The 25,000-nt window shown below is 48.3% G+C and overlaps 1 protein-coding gene across 5 annotated transcripts in view; it reads right to left on the reverse strand.

The window, feature by feature from the left end:
- The window catches only part of Ptp99A (Protein tyrosine phosphatase 99A), a 1,223,378-nt gene that overhangs the window by 94,412 nt on the left and 1,103,966 nt on the right, over positions 1–25,000 (reverse strand). For all 5 annotated transcript variants that reach the window (XM_070117631.1, XM_070117630.1, XM_070117628.1 and 2 more), the window contains one exon: positions 5,442–5,633. In XM_070117631.1, the coding sequence (XP_069973732.1) occupies positions 5,442–5,633 (192 nt within the window). The remainder of the gene's footprint in view (positions 1–5,441; positions 5,634–25,000) is intronic.

Genomic DNA, 25,000 nt, shown 5'->3' on the forward strand with positions numbered 1-25,000 from the left:
ATCCCCTGCCAGCTTCCCCCTACCTCCCTACACTCACTGTCCCTCCTACTCCCAACACTCCCACCCCCTACCAGCTTCCCCCTACCCCCTACACTCACTGTCCCTCCCACTCCCCACACTCCCATCCCCTGCCAGCTTCCCCCTACCTCCTACACTCACTGTCCCTCCCACTCCCCACCCTAACACCCCCTACCCCCTACACTCACTGTCCCTCCCACTCCCCACGCTCCCATCCCCTACCAGCTTCCCCTACCTCCTACACTCACTGTCCCTCCCACATCCCCACCCTCACACACCCTACCCCCTACACTCACTGTCCCTCCCACTATCCCCTACACTCACTGTCCCTCCCACTCCCTACCCTAACACCCCTAGTCCCCACTCATCCTTCACCCCTACCCTCTTACACCCCTATCACTGTCCCTCCCACTCTCCCCCTACACTCACTGTCCCTCCCACTCCCTACCCTCCCACCCCCTGCTAGCTACCCCGTTCAAACTCCACTAAGAATTTCATCAATTCCGTCCATTTTCCGCTCAACTAAACCCCGTGAAGCCGATATCAGCGTTGCTTCCCACAGCGCGCGCGTGCAAAGTGCAACTGCATGCACGCCCTGTGGAAATGCACAAGTAATCACGAGGTCGGGTGGCGATTTTCACCTTTATGACAAGGGGTCGTAGGGCCTTCCCTCTCTCTCTCACAATGGGCCACTATTGAACAAAATCTTGACACCCACATCAGGCTGTCTCTTTCTCTTTCTCTTTCTCTTTGTCTCTCTCTCTCTCTCTCTCTCTCTCTCTCTCTCTCTCTCTCTCTCTCTCTCTCTCCATCCTCTTGCCTCTGAGAGACCACTTGAGAAAAATAATAAAGAGAATAGGTAGGCAGAAGTGGAAGGGGAGGTGCAAAAGGAGTGGGAAAAGACAGAGGAGGAGGAGGAGAAGAAAGAAAGAAAGAAAGAAAGAAAGAAAGATTTTAGGAGAACAAAGGCAGGAAAGATCAAGCTCAAATTTACGATGCCGAAGAAAGGAGAGAAAGACTGAAAGAAAAAAAAAGAGAGAGACAGACATAGACATAGAAACAGATCCAAAGAGAGAGATAGAGAAAGGAAAAGACACAGAGAGCCATCAGAAAGACAACAAAGAGAGAGAAGGAGAGAACGAGAGAGAAGGGGACAAGAAAGGATGAGAAAGCGCAAGAAAATACGATATGCAAAGCGCCGCGCCCATCACGCCCGCGGGACAGGCGGAAGTGCGGGTAATTCGTCGCGGAAAATTGATAAGCGATAACCGAATGAAGATCGTAAAATAAAAAAAAGGGAAATAATGGGAGTGAAGTAAAGAAAATCGGAAAAGGATGAAAGGGAAATATGGAGAGAGGAAGGAAGGTAAAGAAGGCGAAGGGCTTGGAGGTGGGGGAAGGGGGAGGGTGAATGAGGAGGTGGGGAGGGGGAGGGTGAATGAGGAAGAGGGGGAAGGGGAAGGAGAGAGGGTGGAAGAGGAAGCGAATGAGGGGAGGGGGAAGGAGAGAGGGGAGAGGGGAAATGGAGAGAGGGGCAAGGGATGGAGAGGGGGAAGGGGAAGGAGGAGTGGAAGAGTGAGAGGGGAATGGGTGAGAAAGGTGGAAGGAGAGGGGGAGCACGATGATGGGAGGGATAGACAGAGAAGGCAAAGGAGAGAAGAAATGAGGGGTAGGGAGGAGAGGAAAGGGAGATGCAAGGTGGGAGGCAGGAGTGGAGGGAAGGGAAGGGAAGGCAAGGGAAGGGACGGAGGGAGGGAGGGAAGGGAAGGCGACAGAGGAGGGAGGGAGAGAAGGAGAGGCGACAGGGGAGGGAGGGAGGGAGGAAAGGGGAGGCGGCAAGGGACGGAGGGAGGGAGGGAAAGGAGGGCGGCAGGGGAAGGAAAGAGTGCGAGAGAAAGTTAATAAAGAATTAATGCATGCAAGTCAAAAACTATAAAACTTATACAGAAAAAATGAAAACAAAATGGTAATACCCAGAGAACAAAAGATTCTTCGAACCAGATCCTTTTCACAGTAACCCAAAGAGTCACTTCACACATGGGGAAAAAAACAACATAGTAGCCCTATCATCTCAAGACGCAAAAAAAAAAAAAAAAAAAAAAAAAAAAAACCCACACAGACCAAACAGTCATCCCAACGCCAAAAGAGGAACAAGAACGAGCTGATAAAAATGGAAGAGTCAAAGGCCACGGAGAGACAAGGACGACACTCACAAAACGACTACGACCACGACCCATTAAAACCCACACGAGTCAAGATCGCGTTTAAGTTTTTAAATTCCACCCCGACGACCTTGAAATCGGAATTTCCACAGAGCCTTAAAGGTGTATTGCCGAGCGTCTACGCGGCCATTGCACACTGTTCCTGGTTTCCCATGGGAGTTGCAACGCTGCGCCGCCCAAGGAGATGCGCCTCCATCAACACACGCATTCCCATCCCCTTTAAAAGTCATAATAATAATAATAATGATAACAATAATAATAATAATAAAAATACGTAGATGTATACGTGTGTATAAATCCTGAAATAAATTTCGTGCCTGCCTGCATCTTGCAAGGCCAATGCGGTCGACAGCGAGCAAGAATTACGAGGTAACCGAACAGAGACTTCGGCCTTTGCACACGACACACATCACCAACCAACGAAGACACAACCGAGGCTTCTTCCTCCCCCTCCTCCTCCTCCTATTCATCCTCTTCCTCCTCCTCCTCCTTCTCTGCCTCCTCCTCCTTCTCCTATTCGTACTCATCCACGTCTTATCCCTCCTCCTCCTCCTCCTCCTCCTTTTACTCTTCATTTTATTCCTTCTCTTCATTCTCCTCTTCCGTAGTCGTCCTCCTCCTCCTCCTCCTCCTCCTCCTTCTCCTCCTCCTCTTCTGTTGAGAGGATACCTTGGCTGTGTTACCCAACCTCCGCCTCAGCTCAGATATCCAAGGAGATGAAAGAAGATGATAATAGAAGAAGACAAAAAGAGAAGCAAATAGAGAAAATGAGAGAGAGAGAGAGAGAGAGAGAGAGAGAGAGAGAGAGAGAGAGAGAGAGAGAGAGAGAGAGAGAGAGAGAGAGAGAGAGAGAGAGAGAGAGAGAGAGAGAGAAAGAGAAGAGAAAAGAAGAGGGGAGGAGAGAGAGAAGGGGAGAGGAGAGGAGAGAAATGAAGAGGAGAGAAATGAAGAGGAGAGAAGAGAGAAGAGCGAAGAGAGGAGAGGAGAGAAATGAAGAGGAGAGAAATGAAGAGGAGAGAAGAGAGAAGAGCGAAGAGAGGAGAGGATATATTAAGGGAGAAGAAAGAAAACAAAAATAATACACAAACAGCAACACATACAAAGAAAAATAACGAAACAAGAGACAGAGAGGCACAGAAAGAAAGAGAGAGAGAGAGAGAGAGAGAGAGAGAGAGAGAGAGAGAGAGAGAGAGAGAGAGAGAGAGAGAGAGAGAGAGAGAGAGAGAGAGAGAGAGACAGCGACAGAGACAGAGACAGAGCCTGAGAGAGAGAGACAGAGAGAGACAGAGAGAGACAGAGAGGGAGAGAGAGAGAGAGAGAGAGAAAGAGAGGGAGAGAGAGAGAGAGAGAGAGAGAGCACCACCGAAAAAAACACTTTAAGGCCCCAAGGTCGGATGCGTCGGTGAATCACTGTCGGGCCTGTCAAATGCTTATCCGACCTATCGTGTTCCAGAGATTTAACCGAAAATTAAAGGAAGTGCTTGCCAGACGCGGTAAGGAAGGAGAGGGAGGGAGGGAGGGAGGGATGAAGAGAGGGAGGAGGAGGGGGGAGGGAGGGAGGGAGGGAGAGAGGAAGGGAGGGAGAGAAGGAGAGAGGGAGGGAGGGAGATAGGGAGAGGGAGGGAGGGATGAAGAAGAGGGAGGTAAGAAAAGGGAGGGAGGAAGGGAGAGAGAGGGAGGGAAGGAGGGAGAGAAGGAAACAGAAGGAAGGAGAGAAGGCAAGATGGAGAGGAGGCAAAAAATACTGAAGGGAAAAGGGCAATGAGGAGGGAAAGAAAGAGAGGGATTGGAGCAAAGAGGACAAGGAGGAAGGAATGAAATGGTTTAAGAAGAGGAGGAAATAAGGAAGGGAAGAAAGAGAAGGAGAGGGATGACAGGGAAAAGAAAAAAAGGCAAAGAAAGGAGGAGGGAGGGAGGGAAGAAATGATGAAGGTGAAGAAAGTATGATTTTTTTAAGGAAGGAAAGAGAAAAGGAGAGAAACAGGGCAAGATAAAAAGGGAGATATTGGATAAAAAGAAAAGACAGAAATAGGGAAATAGGAAGAGAAGGAAAAGAGTGAAAATATAGAAAAAAAAAACGCGAAGAAAGGCAAACAAGAAACGAGCGAGAACCAAATATGTCACGAACATGCGGGGAGAGAGAGAGAGAGAGAGAGAGAGAGAGAGAGAGAGAGAGAGAGAGAGAGAGAGAGAGAGAGAGAGAGAGAGAGAGAGAGAGAGAGAGAGAGAGAGAGAGACACACACACACACACACACACACACACACACACACACACAAAAAAAAAAAAAAAAAAAAAAAACGAATACGAAGGTGAGCGACATACACTGCTTGCAATCACCTCGCCGGCCGCCAGTCGCTCCCCCCCCCCCCGGGCGAGAACGTACGTGCTTGCCTCATGACCAGCGGGGTAAACAGAAGCACCCCAGCCTCGCCAGAAACGCACCCTGACCCCAGAGCAGGATTAGCGTCGGTGCGGCAGCCAATCCCGACCCCTTTCCCCTCCCTCCCCCTCTTTTGGAGATCAGATGAGGCCCCCCTCCCCCAAAGCATCCCATCCCTAAGCCCCCTAACTCCTCCCCAACCTGAGCTCAGACAACCCCTAACCCCAACGCTAAACCCCACCTTTTAATACGATACCTCCCGCCCATCATCCTATTCTGAAGCCCCCCCCCGCCCCCTGAGAGTAAACAACTCCCTAACACTCCATCTCTAAATCCTCATCCCCCCCCCGAGGATCAGACAAGCCTTGACGCATCCCTAAACTCCTCCCTCCCCCCACCCTCCATTTCTAACCCCTCCATCAAACCCCTCCCACACGAAACCCAGACCAACACCCCCCTCCCTCAAACCTAACACCCCCTCCCCTCCTCCAAACAATCCCCAACATAGACAACATGTACTCACCGAAGCCACATAGAAAGCACAACAGGTAGAGCTCGTCCCCACTTCCCCCCCCCCCACCAGTCCCCCCCCCTCCCCCTCCCTTTCTCCCCCAACAAGCCCTAACATAGACACCAGGCTCTCACTGAAGAAACCAGGATATGCAGTCCCCCCCACACCCAACCACCCCCTTCTCCCACACAAACCCCAACACAGACACTAGGCTCTCACTGAAGAAACCAGGATATGCAGTCCCCCCCCCCCATCCAACCACCCCCCCTTCTCCCACACCAACCCCAACACAGACACAGGGTACTCACTGAGGTCATGGAGAGAGTAGAGTATGTTGGGCTCGTTGGCGTGGACGGTGCGAACGCTGGTGTAGTTGCCCTGCATGTAGTAGACGCGGTAGCCCCGGATCTCCCCGTTGGGCTCCGAGGGCTGCGACCACTGCAGGTCCACGGAGCGGTCGTGCACCCGGAGCAGCGTCAGGTTCTCCGGAGGGCCCGGAACTGAGGGAGGGAAAAGCGAGTCATGATTAGTTTTAATTATTATTATTATTATTATTATTAATTATTAGAAGACATGTTAATTTTACATCTATATAAAATATAGAAACTATAAATAGGCCGCCAGGAAAAAAGAAATATCATTGCTATGGGTCCGAGAGCGCCAAAGAAAAATGGGAATGTCCTAAATGGAAAATACATTCTTCATATCAGATTTTTAGAAGGAAGACATAAAAAACAAATCGGATAAACTCCCATGAGATCTTCAAATAGAAATAATTAATATACACGTAAGAGACACAAACGAACGGAAAATAGGAAAACAAAAGATGAGGACGGACACACACCAACCCCCATGACAAAATATCCTTTCCTTCAAATACCAAGAAGCCTCAAGCAGCAGCAGCAAAAAGGCGCCCAGAGCCACGCGGAGCCACCAGCATCTCGCAAGTGCGCCGCCTGACACAGTGACCAAGATCGCGGCACCGACTCTCCGCGTGCAACCTCATGGGCGCCACTCACGCATGTCACGACCAAGCACGTGCGCCCACTTACATGCAAACACGCACGCACTCGCAGAAGCGGACCCAAGGTGTTATCATCTCATTTCCTTTGTGCTTTTCTTTTGTTACGCTTGTTTCTATGCTTCCATGGGCGTCCTGTGCCTGGCAATATTTGTTTGTTTGTTTGTTTGTTTTGATTCTGTAAATAGGTCTGTTTTTGTGCCTATCTGTATGCATTTGTCTGATTCTACTCCATCTTTCTCTCTCTTCCTCTCCCTCAGGCATACAATCTGAAGTCTAATCAGTTCTTCCCTTCCCTCTTCTCTTTGTTTTTAATTTTCTCTACCACTTTTTCCCACACACATTCTCTTTTCTCCTTTCCCTCGCACATCCGCACGCAAATCCACACCCACTCAAAATACCCACACGAAAATCTCTGGGCGCGGCTGCCTATTAGACTTTGACACGGACTTGTCTTGCGCGAAAAACAAAACAAACAAACAAACAAAAACAAAAACAATGAACACGCTATCAGGCAATATGTTATTAATGGCAGAGTGGTGAACGGAAAGCCTCGTTGTGCACGTGTCCGGTTGTGAATTAACGGAAATGATTGTGGGTGTTTGTCATCTACTAGACAGCACCCTCCCCCCTCCCCCCTCCCTCTTAACCAAAGCCCTATCCCCCCTTGATCCCTCTCCTCCCCTACCCTGCCCCCTCCCCACCCTCCCGGCACGGACATGAATCGCCCCCGCTTTGTGTAGCTCATAATTGCAGTCTTCTTCCTAGCTTGCCTATGCGCACGTGCGTTCGTGTGTGTGTGTGTGTATGTGTGTGTGTGTGTGTGTGTGTGTGTGTGTGTGTGTGTGTGTGTGTGTGTGTGTGTGTGTGTGTGTGTGTGTGTGTGTGTGTGCGCGCGCGCGCGCGTGCCTGTATTTGATACACAAATAAAATTACAATAACATACACTTAACACAGACACTCGCACGAACAAATCTACACACACAAACATATATGCATACACCTACAACCTTCCATACAGATGAATATGAACACTCAATCCCAACACCCCCTCCCCCCCCACACCCCCACTACCCAAGCACCGAACCAAGAACGCGAGCGGGCGAGCAAAACCAGCTTGCATGCGTGAACCAAGCAACACCAAAAAGGCACGAGGGGGAAGGGCAGGAAGTACGCCACACGACTTTCCCCAACCCACCCGTTCTCGGCCCACCCCACCCCACCCCACCCCTACCTTCAACACCTCAGCCCCCACCCCCATCCCAACCCACCCCTTCTCAACCCACCCTACCCCTATCCCCACCACCTCAGCCCCCACTACCCTCTACCACTTCAGCCCACCCCAACCCTGTTCCCACCACCTCAACCCATCCTACCTTCAGCACCTTAGCCCACCCCACCCCACCCCCACAACCTACGACCTCCCCTAACCGGAGCAGACGGCATGGTACGACCCGCGGCCATTATGACATCCCTGTTAAACCCGGGGGGGGGGGGGATTAAGAGGACGGTAAACGTGAGCTTGTATGGTCGCTGCAGACCCGCTCTGAGAGAGAGAGAGAGAGAGAGAGAGAGAGAGAGAGAGAGGGAGAGAGAGAGAGGGAGAGAGAGAGAGGGAGAGGGAGAGAGAGAGAGAGAGAGAGAGAGAGGAGAGAGAGAGAGAGAGAGAGAGAGAGAGAGAGAGAGAGAGAGAGAGAGAGAGAGAGAGAGAGAGAGAGAGAGAGAGAGAGAGAGAGAGAGAGAGAGAGAGAGAGAGAGAGAGAGAGAGAGAGAGAGAGAAAGAGAAAGAGAAAGAGAAAGAGAAAGAGAAGAAGAAAAATAGAAAAAGAAAAAAAGAAAGAAAAAGAAGAGAAAAAGAGAGAGGAAGAGCGCGTGCGGCGGACTGCTTGAGAAGGAAGGAAGGAAGGAAGCGGCCGGGCCAACCCAGCCAGCCAGGCCGTATCGACTCCGGCCGCCGTCGACGAAGGGTCAGCGACCTTGTATACCTGCAACAAAGGCCGAGAGGAGAGAGATAAAATCCGTGACCCCCGAGAGCTGAGCCGAAAGAGATGCAGCATCCAGTCCACCTGGGAGGAAGGGTGGGAAGAGGGGTGGGGGGAGGGGAGGGGAGAGTGAGGGGGGGGGAGGGGTGAGTGAAGGGAGGGGGAGGGAGAGTGAAGGAGGGTGAGGGGAGAGTGAAGGGAGGGGGAATGGAGGGGGAGGAGAGAGTGAAGGGAGGGGGAGGGGAGGGGTGAGGGTGAGGGGAGAGTGAAGGAGGGGAGGGGTGAGGGTGAGGGGAGAGTTAAGGGAGGAGGAGGGGAGAGTGAAGGGAGGGGTGAGGGTGAGGAGGAGAGTGAAGGGAGGGGGCGGGGAGAGTGAGGAGAGGGAGGGAGAGAAGGAGGTGGTGACAGGGAATGGGTGGATGAGGTGAGAGGGAAGAGAGGGTGAGGGAGAGAGGAAGAGTATGAGCGCAGAGAGAATGAGGGGAAGGGAGAGGGAATACGGGTGAAGGGGTAGAGGAGGTAGGACGTGGATAGTGAAAGAGAGGGGGTGGAGGAGTGAAGGGGGTAGAGGAGAGGAAGAGGGGAGGGGTGGAGGAGAGGAAGAGAGAGAAGGGGAGGGGGTGGAGGGAGAGGAAGAGAGAAGGGGAGGGGGTGGAGGAGTGGAAGAGAGGAGGGGAGGGACGGGGTGGAGGATAAGAGCGCCGGGGAAGACGGGGGGAGGAGGAGAAAAAGAGCCGAGAGGTGGGGCGGGGGCGGAGGAACGGAAAAGAAAACGATGAGGGGCGGAGGAGAGTGGGGGGGGGGAGGGGAGGGGTGGCATGCATTAACACCTGGTTTGAAGGTCACTGAGATCAGGTCAGAGGTCGGCCAAGCGAAGGGTCCACGCGCTGGGAAGGTCTCACTGACCAGATCCACGCGCGTGTTAAGGAAATAGGCCTATCCCGGGACGCGGCCGGGTCTACGCTAGTCGAAGTTTCTGGCACAGCAATTGTACGAATTTTACCATGATAATGTGATAAATAACACATTCAATAAATAACAGCGATATATTCTTTTCATAACGACAGCGGAGTCGTTTTGATGACAATAACAACAACAGCAACAACAACAGTAATATTAATCAACATACTAACAAAACCAAAAATAATAACTATATCAACGACAAAACAAAACCAACACCACCGACAGCAATCGATAAATACCAGTACAAAAAGCCCCCCGACGCCATAGGCCTAAACAAACGGACCCCGAGCAGCCGCCGCCGCCCCAGCAGCCTCCCGCGCTTGGGCCGCCTCCGTCAGCGCGGGACGGAGGCGGCGGCGGCGGCGGCGAGGGAGGCTGGTTAGCATTCTCGGGGCGGAGGGCATCGCAGACGTCGTCTCGGGAGGCGTTTTTCTCTTTCAGTTTTCCTTTTTTTTTACAATAATTCCTTTAAACACACACACACACACATGCACATATATACATATATATTCATTTATTTATAATTAATTCATTTACCTATCTAATTCTTTCCTTTAGTTCTCCATCCCCATCTCCAGCTACATCTCCATTTCCATCACCGCCGCCTCCACCTTCATCTCCACATCCACTCCCAATTTCCATTCTCTCCCTCTCTCTCTTTCTTCTACGTGTCATTCATCTCCCCCTACCTGAGTCCCTCTCCTCTCCTCTCCTCTCCTCTCCTCTCCTCTCCTCTCCTCTCCTCTCCTCTCCTCTCCTCTCCTCTCCTCTCCTCTCCTCTCCTCTCCTCTCTCGCCGCACAACCAATATATCCCCTTCATTCCACCTATATATGCACGCACACCAGCTAGTGTATCAGCGCGCACGGTGTCAGCTCCCATCCGTATGTATTTCCTTCCTCTTATCCCAATCATTAATTTACGCATTCTGTCGGTCTGTTTCTCTCTCTTCGCTTCCTTTCCTATGTTCTCCTCTCTCCTCTTCATTTGCTTAAGCATTCGTCTTTTCTCTTTCTCTCGATCTCACTGTTTTCCTTTCCTCTCGTGTTTCTCATTCTCTCCATGTCCTCCTCCTCTTCCTCCTCCTTCTTCTTGCTTCTTGCTTCTTGTTCTTCTACTTCTTCTACTTCTACTTCTACTTCTTCTTCTTCCTTCTTCTCCTCCTCCTCTTCCCGTTTCCATCTCTACCTTCCCCATCTTCTTCCTCTTCCCCCTTCGCCGCCTCCTCTTCCCCTACCTTTCCCTTTCCCCTCTCTCCCCTGCCAACCATGTCCTTCTTTCCCCTCTTCCTCCCCTACAAAGACCACTGCCTATTAATATCTGCCCCCTGGCGGCTCCCTACTTCGTCCCCGCAACAGCCTACGACCTACCTCCCCCCCCCCTTTCCCTCTCATCTTTCCTTTTCTCCCTCTTCCCCTGTCTGTCTGTCTGTCTGTCTGTCTGTCTGTTTGTCTGCCATCCTCCCCTTTACACTTTCTCCACTTTCCTTATCCTGTTCCCCTCTTCGTGCCACGCCGATTCCCCCCTCTTCTCTCCTTCCTTCTAGTGTTTCTCCGTCTCCTGAATAGCTCCCCTTCACAAAACTCTCCCCTAATGAAAACGTCTTGCCTTACATTCCTTCTCTATAATGTCCCGGTTATATAAATATACATACAAAATAATTAACACGAATAAATGCTTTGCTAAATAAACTAAATCCCTTTTAGCTTTTGCGAATTACTTCATAAAGATGAAAAAAGAGGAATGTTGTTCCATCTAAAAAGAAATATTATTAACATTTATTTGAAAAGAGATCCCGGTTTTCTTCCTTTCTCAAAACACTCCTTATTTCGTTTATCATTCCGCTTCTGTTTACACAATTTCTTTCAATTTTTTCATTTTTCCTTCTTTCTGTTCGTGTATCCACCTTCCCTACTTTTATCTTCTTGTCTCCTCCTTAACTTTCTTTTTTTCTTTCCCTTCTCTTTATGTTTGTTTTCACCATTCTTTCTCTACGTATTGCATGTTTCAATATATCTCTTTTCTCCTTTTCCTGTTCGACTCTGCCTTTCCCTTCCCTTCTTTCTCTCTGTTTCCACCTTTCGTTTTCTCGTCCTTCCCGTCAGTCCCCTTTTCTTCTTTTTTCATATTGTGTTAACTTACTTTTCTCTCCCGTTCCTCTTGCTACTTGTCTGTCCCTTGTTATCTGATTTCCACTTCTCCCCTTCGCTTTAATGGCTGTTTCGCATTTTTCTCTCTTCGTTATCCTTCGCGTCCAGTCTTTCCACTTCCCGCTCGGCATTCTGTCTCTGTCCGTCTCTTTATCTTCTACTTCTTTCATCAGTTTTTATACATTCACACCCCTTTATCTCTTTCCTTGCGCATTTCCTTACCCCTTTCACCTCTCCCCTTCACCACACACACACACAACAAAACCTAAATAGTTAACGACTTACCCCCTTCGCATTTACATACTGACCTTCCCCTCCCTACTCAACCCCCTTTCCCTTTCCTATACTTACTTCCCCGACCCCTTCCGTCCCGTACTTCCCTTGCCTTCCCCCCTTTCTCTCTCCTCGTATCTGCCCCTTCCCCTTCCACCCTTCTCCACCCTTCTCTGTCTCTCTCTCTCTCTCTCTCTTTTCTCTCTCTCTCTCTCTCTCTCCGTACCTGCCTTCCTTCCCATTCCTCCTCCTTCTCCCGCTCTCCATACCTAGTACCTCGATCCCCTTCCCTCCTTCCTCCTCTTTCCTCTCTCTCTCTCTCACTTCCTTTTTCCCCTTACCTACCCGTCCCCCTTCCTCTCTCCCTTTACCCTCCCTTTTCCTCTCTCCCCTTACTTGCCCGTACCTCTTTCCCTTTTCCAATCCTCCTCCCCCTCCCCTCCCATTCCTCTCCCCAACTTGCCTCCCCCCCCTTCCCTCCCCCAACCAACCGCCACCCTACCTCCCCCCGAACCTCACCTCCTCCCCGCCCACCGACCCTCCCCCCACATCCCCTACGACCGGACCCCGTGGCAGCAAGGGCGCGGAGGGAGATGCGGGCGGCCCTCCCTCTCCTGCTCCCTTGCCGCCCGCGCTTCGATGATAACACGACCCTGAATCTCCACGCCCTCGGTCTAGAAGCTTCCGATAACTGCCGGCAATAAGGGACCGGTTTTAAGAGCTCGGTCGGAACGTCGCTACGGCTCATTAGCAGCGCGTTTGCAATTGCGCGGTATATCACAGGGCAACAGGCGGTGTCCGATGGGCGAGTGCGAAGGCGAATCGCTACGATCGCATGTGTTCGATGATGGAATCTGAACGTGAATTTACGTGTATTTCCGATGATCAGCTAGAACACGGTTTTTAAAAATGGTCGTTCAATGTGAGATGAGAAATAACAAAACAAAATGTTACGAACACCTTGTATGCGAAAGAGCAAAAGGGAGGGGGAGGGGGAAGGGGAGGGGGTGGGGGAGGGGAGGAGGGAGGAGGAGGAGAGAGAGAGAGAGAGAGAGAGAGAGAGAGAGAGAGAGAGAGAGAGAGAGAGAGAGAGAGAGAGAGAGAGAGAGAGAGAGAGAGAGAGAGAAACAGACAGAAACACAAAAGGCAAAATAGCCCCCCCAAAAAGGGTAACAGACTATTTTTTTTCCACTCAGCGACAAAAATCCATCTGTGACGAAATTAACGGACTGGAGTAAGAAGAGGCTGTAACCATGGTAACAGACGCGTCCCCGAAGCCCGCCGGGAGAACGACGGCGGATCTGCATAGGAACTGCACCCGCCCGAGAGAACCGAGAGAACCCGAACGGCAGGTTGCACAGCAGGTTGCAAGGCGAGCCAAGAGCGTATTAAAAAAAGACCATTGAATGCAAAGCTTGGATAATGCAACCGCCGACGACAAGTAAATATATTCGAGACCTAACGGATAACGGGCCAAATGGCGGACGCAGTGCTTGTGGATACGGGCGCTCGTACACATGGATGCAAAAATACGGGATACATACATATAAAAAAAAAAAAATAAAAAAAAAAATAAATAAAAATAAAAAGATAAAATAAAAAATAAAAATAAATAAAAAGGGATAAAAAGGGCATACACACGCACGGACAGGTACACACGTATGGATCGTCGCTGTCTGTCTGCCTTCTGTTTCTTTCTCTTCCCCCCCTCTCTCTCTCTCCTTCTCCCCCGCCCTCTCTCTCTCTCTCTCTCTCTCTCTCTCTCTCTCTCTCTCTCTCTCTTCTTCTTCTACCTCCCTCTCTCTCTCTCTCTCTCTCCCTCACACACTCACATTCACTCTCTCTCTCTCTCTCTCTCTCTCTCTCTCTCTCTCTCTCTCTCTCTCTCACACACACACACACACACACACACACACACACACACACACACACACACACACACACACCACACACACGCACACACACACCGCCTACACTGGCTTCGCTCGCAACAGCACGGGCGGAAGGACCAGACGACCGCCCCCCCCCCTCCCTCCCTCCGCCCCCATATCCCCCCTCCCCCCTGTGCTTCCCGAAACGAAACCCCCGAGAGCGCAGGTAATCAGTGCCGCCAGCTTTGCCCGCTAATTGGAGATCTTGTCTTGGGGGGAAGAAGAAAACAAATGGTATAATATATAAATATGTATGTGTGTATGTATATAGATACATACACACAAATACATACATACATACATATATATATATATATATATATATATATATATATATATATATATAATACATGTGTGTGTATGTGTATAAATACATATGCGTGAGTGTGAGTGTGTGTGTACATCTCTATTTCCATACAAATCAGATAAACAGACATGAATGCACATAAATGCACACGCAGAAGCCAAAGACTTCTCTGCCACACGGATAGTACACCTCAACTGAACAAGAGCGCATATGAACCACTCGTAGGCAGGGAAACGGGGAGGTCGACGGCGCAATGAACTATCCCTCTCCCGTTCGGCAGGTTGCTATAAGGCTCATTTTCACTTGAGTCGTGCTGTGGAGGTGGGATGTCTGATGGGTCGGAAAGATCATAAATCCGTTCCGGCGGACAACACGTTACAAGAGGTCGGAAGCCGCTGATACACAGGCTCGCTTACTTATATAAAAACCTAAATAAATAATTAGAAAGTTAAAAAAAAGTAGTTTCATTCATACCGCATCGGCTCCGTTTCAAGAATGGTCGGGAGCCAATGTCCTTTCTTTATCTTTCTGCTTATCTGCCGCTCGTTTGCCGAGGCGAGCAGAAAAGAGGTAGCCGCCAGAGCAGAAGCAACTCTTACAAAAACATCTAATGCACTGCTGTCACTCCGCTGTCAGCAGGCACCGATCGCTTGCTGACAGCCGAGCCCCTCTCCCTGTTTACTCAGGATCCGCAGCACGACGCCAGCAACTTTTATCACCTGCACGCTTCATCACGCCTTATCCATCTTTTTTGTCTCCTCTGCCTTTTCTTTCGTTTCTTCTCTCCCCTTCCCTATTTCGTTTCCTCACTCCTTCTTTCTCTCGCTCCCTCATCATATCTGTTTTTTCTTATCATTTATATTTTCTTTCCCCCTCTTTCTCTCCATCCTCCTACTCCTTTCCTCCTTTTCCCCTCCTATTCCAGCCCTTCTTCTATTTCATCTACTCCTTTCTCTCACAATGTGATTTGTTTTTCTCCCCTTCTTCACCCTCTTCCTTGAAGAGACAGAGATGGCGCAGCAAGAAAAAACAATGATGATCGTTACAGAAACTAAGAGACGGAAGTTGTCATTAGTTCTCTTCCTGTGCTCCATCTCCCTCTCCCTCTCCCTCTCCTTCTCCTTCCCCTCTCCCTCTCCTTCTCCTTCCCCTCTCCTTCTCCTTCCCCTCTCCCTCCCTTTCCCTCTCCCTTCCCCTCTCCTCTTCGTCTTGCCAGTCCCTCGTGAGATACATATTACAGAAGCAATGGCGAGCATGCCTTTCAAATCTCCCCAGTGATTAAAATGAGTCCTTGATGTCAACTAAAGTATGGTGTATGACGCTGCAAATACCGAAGCAGTAGTTTAGCAACTCGAATAAAAGAGCAGTTTCGAATAAAAGAGCAGTTTCGAATAAAAGAGCAGTTTCGAGTGGAGAGCGTCCCGGCACTGCTATTTAAACGATGCAGACACTGACCTGCCGTGGAAGTTGTGCTACAGGAGGTGTATGTGCGAGGTGAGAGTAATTTCTTTTTACTTTCCCTGCGGCAGAGGTGCCCCACGCTCTCTCTGTCACTCTCTCGCTCACTCAACCACTTACTCACCGACTCACTCTCTCTCTCCCTCACTCTAACTCACTCACCCTCTCTGTAAGTGTCACTCCATTTGTCTGTCTGTCTGTCTCTCTCTCCCCCTGTTTATTTGTCTGTCTGTCTCTCTCTCTCCCCCTGGTTATCTGTCTGTCTCTCTCTCTCCCCCCTGTTTATCTGTCTGTCTGTCTGTCTCTCTCTCTCCCCCCTGTTTATCTGTCTGTCTGTCTCTCTCTCTCTCTCCCCGTTTATCTGTCTGTCTGTCTCTCTCTCTTCCCCTATTTATCTGTCTGTCTGTCTCACTCCCCTCCCCCCGTTTATCTGTCTGTCTGTCTCTCACTCACTCTCGCCCGCGTACCTGCACAGCGACTGCATATACGCCGGGTTCGCCTGTCGAAAAGAAACTTTTTATTTTTAACCTCCCCCCCCCGTCCCATTCCCCATAAACCCCCGGTAGAATGGCGCCAAGGGGTGAGTCTAAAGGGGGGGGGGCAGGGGCAAGGAGAAATGGAAACGAAAAATGGAAAAGGAGAAAGAGGAGGAGGAAAACTAGAGAAGGGAATAAGGGAGAGGGGCAGAGAGGAGGAGGGGAGGAGAAAGGGAAACGGGAAATGGAAGAGGAGGAGGGAAACTAGAGAAAAAAAAAATAAGGGAGAGGGGCAGAGAGGAGGAGGGGAGGAGAAAGGGAAACGGGAAATGGAAGAGGAGAAAGAGGAGGGGGTGAATGAATGAAGAGTGAGAGGGAAGGAAAGGGAAGAGAAAGATTAAAGAGAAAAGTTCAGAAAGGGAAACGAAAAAGGGAGGAAGGAAGAAAATAGAAGACGAAACGATGAGAGAGAAGAAGAAGAAAAGGAAAAGAGAAGAAGAAAGGAGAAAAGAGAAGAAAGGAAAAAACAGGAGAAGAGAAGAAAAAGAAAAGAGAAAAGAAGAGAGAGAGGAATGCAGACACCCCCATCCGACGGGAAAAAAAAAGTGATGATGCCGCAGACACGGAGCGTATATCCACGTCCCTTTCGCCCCCCCTACCCCCCTCCCCACCGCCATTTCCCCCTTCATACCTCTCCCCCCCCCTTCAAAGCTCTCCCTCCCCTGCGCAGAGGCAAAAAGGAGACAGTTTAATTTTTCACCTCTGCCAATGTTACTCCCTTTATCCCCGTCCACTTGCGTTTGTTCTTCCTTCGCTTCTCCTCTCTTCCCCCTTTCCCGTTCAATTATTCCCTACCGTTTCTTTCTTGTGTTCTCTTTTACTTTTCCTTTCTTTCCTTTTCTTTCACTTTCATATTCTCTTTCTTCTTTCCTCTGTCTTCTCTCTCTCTCTCTTGTTTTTTATTTTCATCTCTCTCTCTCCCCTTCTGAACAATTCTTCAGTTACATTCCTTCTGTAGCAGCAAATACTTTTATAGTTTGGTTACTTTTAAACTCTACACAAAAATGACAGTGGATTATTTCTGTCTGTCTGTCCCTCTATTCTGCCTCCCCGCTTCTCTCTTAATATATATACAGATGCCAGCCTCTACACAGGTACGTTCTCAAACTGACAGACTGACAGACACATATCCCGTGTCATTCCCCCCCTCCCCACCTTCTGTCTCTCTCTACCTCTGTTTCTATATGTGTCTGTCTGTCTGTTCCGCTTCCCCCCTCACTTTCACTCTACCTCTCCCTCTATAGCTAGCCCTCCCCCTCTCTCCAATTCTATCTCCCCCTCCCCCTTCCTCTCTCTCTCTCTCACTCTCTCTCTCTCTCTCTCTCTCTCTCTCTCTCTCTCTCTCTCTCTCTCTCTCTCTCTCTCTCTCTCTCTCTCTCTCTCTCTCTCTCTCTCTCTCTCCCTCTCTCTCTCCTTCGCACTCTCTCCTCTCTCTCTCAACTCTCTCCTCTCTCTCTCCTCTCTCTCTCTCTCTCTCTCTCTCTCTCTCTCTCTCTCTCTCTCTCTCTCTCTCTCTCTCTCTCTCTCTCTCTCCCTCTCCCTCTCCCTCTCCCTCTCCCTCTCCTCTCCCTCTCCCTCTCCTCCCACCCTCCCTGCATGACACGCAACGTACAAATTGAATCATTGGCTGTCTTCTAAACTCACCCTCCAGAACCGTAATAAACGCCGACATCTTCAGCAATCCGCTACCCACCATCCTATCCCCCAACCCCCCCCCCTCCAAAAAAAAGGAGAAAAAGAAAAAAAAGTAAGGAAAAAATACAAACATGCTTTGATCTCTATCATAAACAGAGAGATGTTTGCTCACGATAAGTCATCTTCTCTCTTAACAAACGCGTGACATATCTCACTTTCTTTTTGCGCAGGGCGTTTGTTGAGGTAAAAAATAGTGACAAACTGCTATACATAATTGTATATAAGATAATCCCTCAAAAGGGAGAGTGATGAGATGAAAAATATATATATAAAAAAGATAAGGGATAGAGGGAGGAAGGAAGGGAAGAAGGACGGTAAGGAAGGGAAGAAGAGAGGGTAAGGGAGGGAGGAAGAGAGGGTAAGGGAGGGAGGAAGAGAGGGTAAGGGAGGGAGGAAGAGAGGGTAAGGGAGGAAGAGAGGGTAAGGGAGGGAGGAAGAGAGGGTAAGGGAGGGAGGAAGAGAGGGTAAGGGAGGGAGGAAGAGAGGGTAAGGGAGGAAGAGAGGGTAAGGAGGGAGGAAGAGAGGGTAAGGGAGGGAGGAAGAGAGGGTAAGGGAGGGAGGAAGAGAGGGTAAGGGAGGGAGGAAGAGAGGGTAAGGGAGAGAGGAAGAGAGGGTAAGGGAGAGAGGAAGAGAGGGTAAGGGGGAGAGGAAGAGGGAGTAAGGGAGAGAGGGAGAGGGGGTAAGGGAGAGAAGAAGAGAGGGTAAGGGAGGGAGGAAGAGAGGGTAAGGGAGGGAGGGAGAGAGGGTAAGGGTGAGAGGAAGAGAGGGTAAGGGAGAGAGGAAGAGAGGGTAAGGGAGAGAGGAAGAGAGGGTAAGGGAGAGAGGAAGAGAGGGTAAGGGAGGGAGGAAGAGAGGGTAAGGGAGGGAGGAAGAGAGGGTAAGGGAGGGAGGAAGAGAGGGTAAGAGGAAATAGGAAGAGAGGGTAAGGGAGGGAGGAAGAGAGGGTAAGGGTGAGAGGAAGAGAGGGTAAGGGAGAGAGGAAGAGAGGGTAAGGGAGGGAGGAAGATATTTGATTTGATAATATTTATTTACAGAACAGCGTACATGCCCTGTAAAAAGCCAGGGTAAGATGCTACCACATCTATCCAACTGGCTATGCTTATATTTATGTAAAGGGCTATTAGTCAAACGTTAGTTCTACATGCCTGAAGGACTGTGTCATTATGCATACATTATTCACATATCATTTAGTTGGTAAAAAAAACTTTTATATCCCTAATCATATCGAAGACAAGACCAGTGTCTATGATAAAATTAATATAAGCAATAAGTGCTGGTCTCTGGACAGTGCTATTTGATCGACAGGATGCAGTTTTTGAGCGACAAAGTAATGTGTAAGATTATACGACTTGGGCGCCTTGCACATCTTACACTGGTGATATGTAACTGGCTTTGCCTTCAAAACTGCATCCTGTACATAATGTATAGTGTATTGATACCCTATGCGTAGCCTGGTTAGCATGACCTGCTGTCAATCGTAGACTTTGTATGGTTTGTCAGCATCACATGACCCGACAATATTTTCATAATGCCAGATGGTACCATGTCCACTTTTCTTCAGTTTTTCGGTGGTCCATACCTGGCCCTCATAATCTCGAAGACAGCTGATAACACGTTTTTCCAATTGACTGATAGATAGCGGTAATGTATAATATGGTTCTTCATAGGAAAATGATTGTTTTGCTAACTTATCTACGTTGTCACAGGTTGATATTCCTATATGAGAAGGTATCCAGTATAGTGACACTTGTATATCCTGTTCGGATTGGCTAGCAATTTGGTGAATGGTATTGATAGTTCCCATGTTTTCTGGACTAAATGTTTTAAGTCTATATAGTGCATCATGGCTGTCAGAGAAGACAGTTAGGTGTCGCTGCTGTTCAGTCCCTTTTTTGACGGCATGGTATATTGCTACTGACTCGGCATCAGTTGTGCTTGTCCAGTTGTAAATTCGCAGACTTTCTTGAAGAGCAATGTCAGGAATTAGTACACCAATCAGTAGATCAGTAGAAGCATCACAGTAGATTGCAAGTAGGGGGGGGTACCCTGATGGGGGTGGAAATTTTCATATATATATTTCAAGTAATGGCCATTTAACTCTGTTATTGAAGTCATGGATCTTGGCCCTGTTAATTTATCAATATGAACGTTAACATGTGATCTATGCCATGGTGAATTAAGCGTTGCTTCTGGGATGTTGTTAAAATCATTGTTCCACACACTGAAGCTGAGAATAGTCTGGGCAGTCTTGGCCTTCCATTCCAAGTTTGACTTTATGAGATTGGAGTATCGAGGCCGCCGGACATGCCTAACCCTACAATTAATCTCTTTAAAAAATGCAAGGGAAATCTGAGGTTTGGACTGAATCTGCAAAAGTCTGATGCCGAGTATGGTGTTGACCCAAGTAATACGGCTGCGAACTGACGGGAGGTCAAGCTCTTTCCCCATGACAAGAACTTTAGCAGTTATTGCGCAACCCAAAATGACTCTCGTGGCCTTGTTCTGTAAGATTTCAAGGGGTCTGAGAACATTTTGTGGCAACGTACTAAGAACCGGGATCGCATAATCTATCACGGACCTAACAAGGGAAATTTTACAGATCATTTTGATCCATCGATCGTCACGTGACCGTTTCCAAGGCCCACTGGAGGTTGCCGTTGCTAAAGGAAGAGCGCAAAAAATGCTCCATCTGCTTGAACATTTTTATCCAATCTTTCATTTCCCCGTTGGACTCTTGCTTTTCTGCTGCGGCGAGAAAGAGAGAGAGAGAGAGAGAGAGAGAGAGAGAGAGAGAGAGAGAGAGAGAGAGAGAGAGAGAGAGAGAGAGAGAGAGAGAGAGAGAGAGAGCAATGAGGAAAGACAAAGAGAGAAAGTGAGAAAGAGAAAGAGAGAGAGAAAATACACAGAGAGAGAAAGAAAGAAAATTGATAAAGAAAAAAGAAAGAAAATTGATAAGGAAAAAATAAAGAGAAACATATTAAAAAGAGAGAAAAAGGAAACAAAAACGAAAAAGAAAAAGGAGATACAAGAAACTAAAACCATCGCAAGAGAAAACGAACAAAGAATAGACATGAGTAAGAAAAAAAAAGAAAAAAGAAAAGAAAAAAAAAAGAAAAAAGAAAAGAAAAAAAGGAAAAAAAAAGTATTATTAAGTATTTAAAATCTTCCGCCACATGTCCGCGTAACTATTCCGCGTTGTTCTAGGGGGGGTTAGGGGGGGGGGGGTAAAATGTTAAAATAAATTCGGAATTTGTAAAAATAAACGTTGCCTGAGGGCTTCTAGGACCACGCCCAGCCCCAAGGGATGGCGACCGGGAGGGAAGAGGAGAAGGAAAAGGAGAAGGACGGGAGAAAAAAAAGAGAAAGGGCGATGAAGTAGGATGGAGGAGGAGGAGAACAAAAGTAGTAGCAGGAGGAAGAGGAGGAGGAGAAAAGAAGTTGGTGGAGGAAGAGGAGGAGGAGAAAAGAAGTTGGAGGAGGAAGAGGAGGAGGAGACAAGAAGTTAGAAGAGGAGGAGGAGGAAGAACAAGAAGAGAAAATGGAGAAGTGAAATAAAGAAGAACAAGAAAAAAACAAAAAACAAGAAAGATACATAAATCGAAAGAGACCAAAGGATCGTGGAGGAAAAAACAAAACAAAAAAACAGACAAACACATCTGTCAGATTTCTCAACCAACGAAGTACTTGAAACATCATCATCATCAACATTCTTTTCTTCCTCCATTTCCGGTTAAAATACGCAACTAGATATATAAGGATATACGACCGACATATTTTTCTTACTTATCACTATTACCTTTAATCAGATAATCCCAAGGAAAAGAAATATTAACAATAATAAAATGTGAATTTGTAAAAAAAAAAAAAAAAAAAAAAAAAAAAAATAATAATAATAATAAAAAATAATAATAATAATATAATCTCTTTCTCACTTTCTCTTTCCTCATCGCTCCCTCTCTCTCTCTCTCTCTCTCTCTCTCTCTCTCTCTCTCTCTCTCTCTCTCTCTCTCTCTCTCTCTCTCTCTCTCTCTCAGCACCTCCTCCAGCGCCAGCTCCTGCTCCAGCTCCTCCCTCGCCGCAGCAGGAAAGCAAGAGTCCAACGGGAAACGAAAGATTGGATAAAAGTGTTCAAGCAGATGGAGCATTTTTTTGCGCTCTTCCTCGAGCAACGGCAACCTCCAGTGGGCCTTGGAAACGGTCACGTGATAATCGATGGATCAAAATAATCTGTTAAAGTGCATTTACCTGGAACATGAAGTCAAAACACAAACATGAAATTGACTATCAGTGCCAACTTTTAGATGAGGCTGATGCACCATTTGCAAGACACGAACTTCTTGCAGCCATGAAAACTAGTAACTCCGAATATAATCTAACACACACACACACACACACACACACACACACACACACACACACACACAGTTCTTTGTACAGCACAATACAAAAGGGAAAACGAGGAAGCAAAATAGGCGGACGGAGGAGAAAAGGTATAGGAGAGGGGGAGAAAAGGGAGGATGAGGGAGCGAAAAGGGGAGAGAAAGGAAAAAGGCGACAGAAAAGGGGGAGAGGAAGAGGGGGTAATGATAAAAAGCTAATCACACCTTCACCTCCGGTTGCCAAGGTTGTGGTAGTGTCTTCAAGGCAGTATAGGTCGTGGAAAGTTTATAAAGGGTTATAGTGGTTGTGGAAATGTTGTTTTAAGGTTGCAGCGGTTGAGGAAATGTTTTAAGGTTGCAGCTGTTGTGGAAATGTTGTTTTAAGGTTGCAGCGGTTGTGGAAATGTTTTAAGGTTGCAGCGGTTGTGGAAATGTTGTTTTAAAGTTGCAGCGGTTGTGGAAATGTTGTTTTAAGGTTGCAGCGGTTGTGGAAATGTTTTAAGGTTGCAGCGGTTGTGGAAATGTTGTTTTAAAGTTGCAGCGGTTGTGGAAATGTTTTAAGGTTGCAGCGGTTGTGGAAATGTTTTAAGGTTGCAGCGGTTGTGGAAATGTTGTTTTAAGGTTGCAGCGGTTGTGGAAATGTTTTAACGTTGCAACGGTTGTGGAAATGTTGTTTTAAGGTTGCAGCGGTTGTGGAAATGTTTTAACGTTGCAACGGTTGTGGTACCGTTGTTTTAAGGTTGTAGTTATAATGGTTGTGATAGTGTTTATATTTACAGCGGCTGACGCGTCGTTTAAGTTTTAAATGGTTGTGGTCCTGTTTTGAATCTGTAATGGCTGCGACAGTATTACCTAAATTGTGGTGATATTGCAAATATTGCTCTCTCTGTAGGACTACCAACATTGAGAAGGTTGTGTTCACAGTAGGCCTACTCAAGCTTCAAAAGCGATAGTGAGTCTCCGGTTGTAACAACATCAGCAATATTGAGGTAGGTGGGGTACTGTTGCCTCGGAAGAATGGTGCGAAGGAGAGATGAAAGAGAGGGGGGAGGGGAGAAGGGAATGCAAAGAGGGGAAAAAAGGACTTAAGTTAGAGATGGACCAGAATAGAAAAGACAGCGGGTGGGGGATGAGTGGTAAATAGGTTGTGAGCGTTGGGGAAGAAAAAGGAACCAGAAGAGAAGTAACGAAAATAGGGTGGAAAATATGGAAAGGAGGAGCAAAATAAAAATGCGGAGAGGGGAGGAGGAAGAGAAAAGAAAGAGGAAATATAAAGGGAAATAAATAAAAAAAAGAAACATTGACAGAAACGACTGGGAAGAAAATCAAGATGAGAGAAGCGAAGGGAAATTGAGGAATTAAGATAAAAGAATAGAAAATGGAAAAAAAAGAGAATTCAAGATGGAAGAGGACAACACAAAGAAACAATTATATACCCATCCCTTCTAGCATTATATTGCCACGCAGCGTACGGGGAGAAACGGCCCTCTGTTTGTGCGGAGTGACACTGGTTTTACTAAGTTGGGGGCATTTTGTTAAGAAAAGGGAAGAGCTTGATTCAAAAGAAAGGGCTAAGAGGTGGAAGAGGAAGACGGGGAGGAGGAGAAAGAGGAGAAGGAGCAGGAGAAGAAGGAGAAGGAGAAGGTAAAAGGGATGGATTAAATGGATGAAACGAGTGAGAAAAGTGAAGAAAATGTCAGCAGAAAGAATAAGAGAAACATAATGATGGATAACCTAAACTAAGATTTCTAAAAATGTAATCAAATAAGCAAGGGTGATTAGCTAAGCCTGCCAGGTTGAACAAAGATGGGGGAGGAGGGGGGGGGTGTCAAAGCGCAAGCAGAGGGCCACGCAGAAGTGGGCCAAGGTGCCAGGAACGCGAACGGCAAGCCACCCCAAATAGTACCCAAGCACCTAGGATGGAATTCGGACAGGATACGCCGCCGCCAACGGAGACAGTCACGGCGACAGATGACTCAAGACGACATCTCCGTGTGACGCGGTGACGCAACGGACACAAAACGCGAGCGAGTGACGTAAGAGGACGTGACGCGGGGTTACGGGACGTGACACCGCCAGGCCGTGACCGAAGTGTGTGTGTGTGGGGGGGGGGGGCGGACGGGAAGGGTGGGGAGCGGAAGGGAAGGGAGGGGGTGCGCCCTTGGCTCGGCTGCAAAGCGGCGGGAGGGAGGACAAGCAAAGGGAAAGAGAAAGATAAGTAGATAGATTAGATACAATTGATAGCCAGAAAGAGCAGAGAGAGAGAAAAGAGGAGAGAGAGAGAGAGAGAGAGAGAGAGAGAGAGAGAGAGAGAGAGAGAGAGAGAGAGAGAGAGAGAGAGAGAGAGAGTGAGAGTGAGAGAGATAGAGAGTGGAAGTGAGAGAAAGAGAGAGAGAGATAGTTGTCGACAACAAAAACAAAGGCAAATGTACGCACGAATACCGATAAAATCAACGCATTACTATCAATCACGTGAAAAATACATATACGCAACACCTCACATTGTTGTCTCTCAACCAGGCGCAATAAATCACACTTACACACATGCACACACACACACACACACACACAAATATATACACACACATAACTCAACTCAAGAAAAAAATCAAATCCACCTCACCACATAAATAGTCTCTTAGCATTTATATCCCCAATCTCTTTCTCCTCACCTCCTGTACGCGCAGTCTCTCCCCCTCCCCTCCCTCCCCCTCCCCACGTGGTAGTAAGCCCGCCCCCATTCATTTCGACGAGTTATTTGGACGCCATCCAGCAGTACGTTCCCCCTCCCACTCCCCTCCACCCTCCGTCTCCCCTCCACCCATTTACCTAAGTCACCTCCCTCCCCACACCTACTCCTTCCATCTCCGAACCACCTCCCTCCCTTCCCTCCCTCTCCCCACCACCCCCTTCGTTCACATTGCCTTCCATCTGCCTTCCCCCCCTCTCCCATCTCGGTGCCCACTATAATCCCCTCCCCTTTGTCTCCCTCTCTCATCTCCCTTTCTTCCCCTTCCTCCCTCTCCCTCTCCCTCTCCCTTCCCCCATCTCTTCTTCCTTTTCCCTTTCTCTCTTATCTCCCTTCCCATCATTTCCCCTCCCCTCCCCTCTGCTTATCTCTTCCCTCCATCTCCCTCCGCCTTGCCTCTATCTCCCCAAACCCTTCCCTCCAT

Source organism: Penaeus vannamei, chromosome 41 (assembly GCF_042767895.1).
Source record: "Penaeus vannamei isolate JL-2024 chromosome 41, ASM4276789v1, whole genome shotgun sequence".
NCBI classification, from domain to species: domain Eukaryota; kingdom Metazoa; phylum Arthropoda; class Malacostraca; order Decapoda; family Penaeidae; genus Penaeus; species Penaeus vannamei.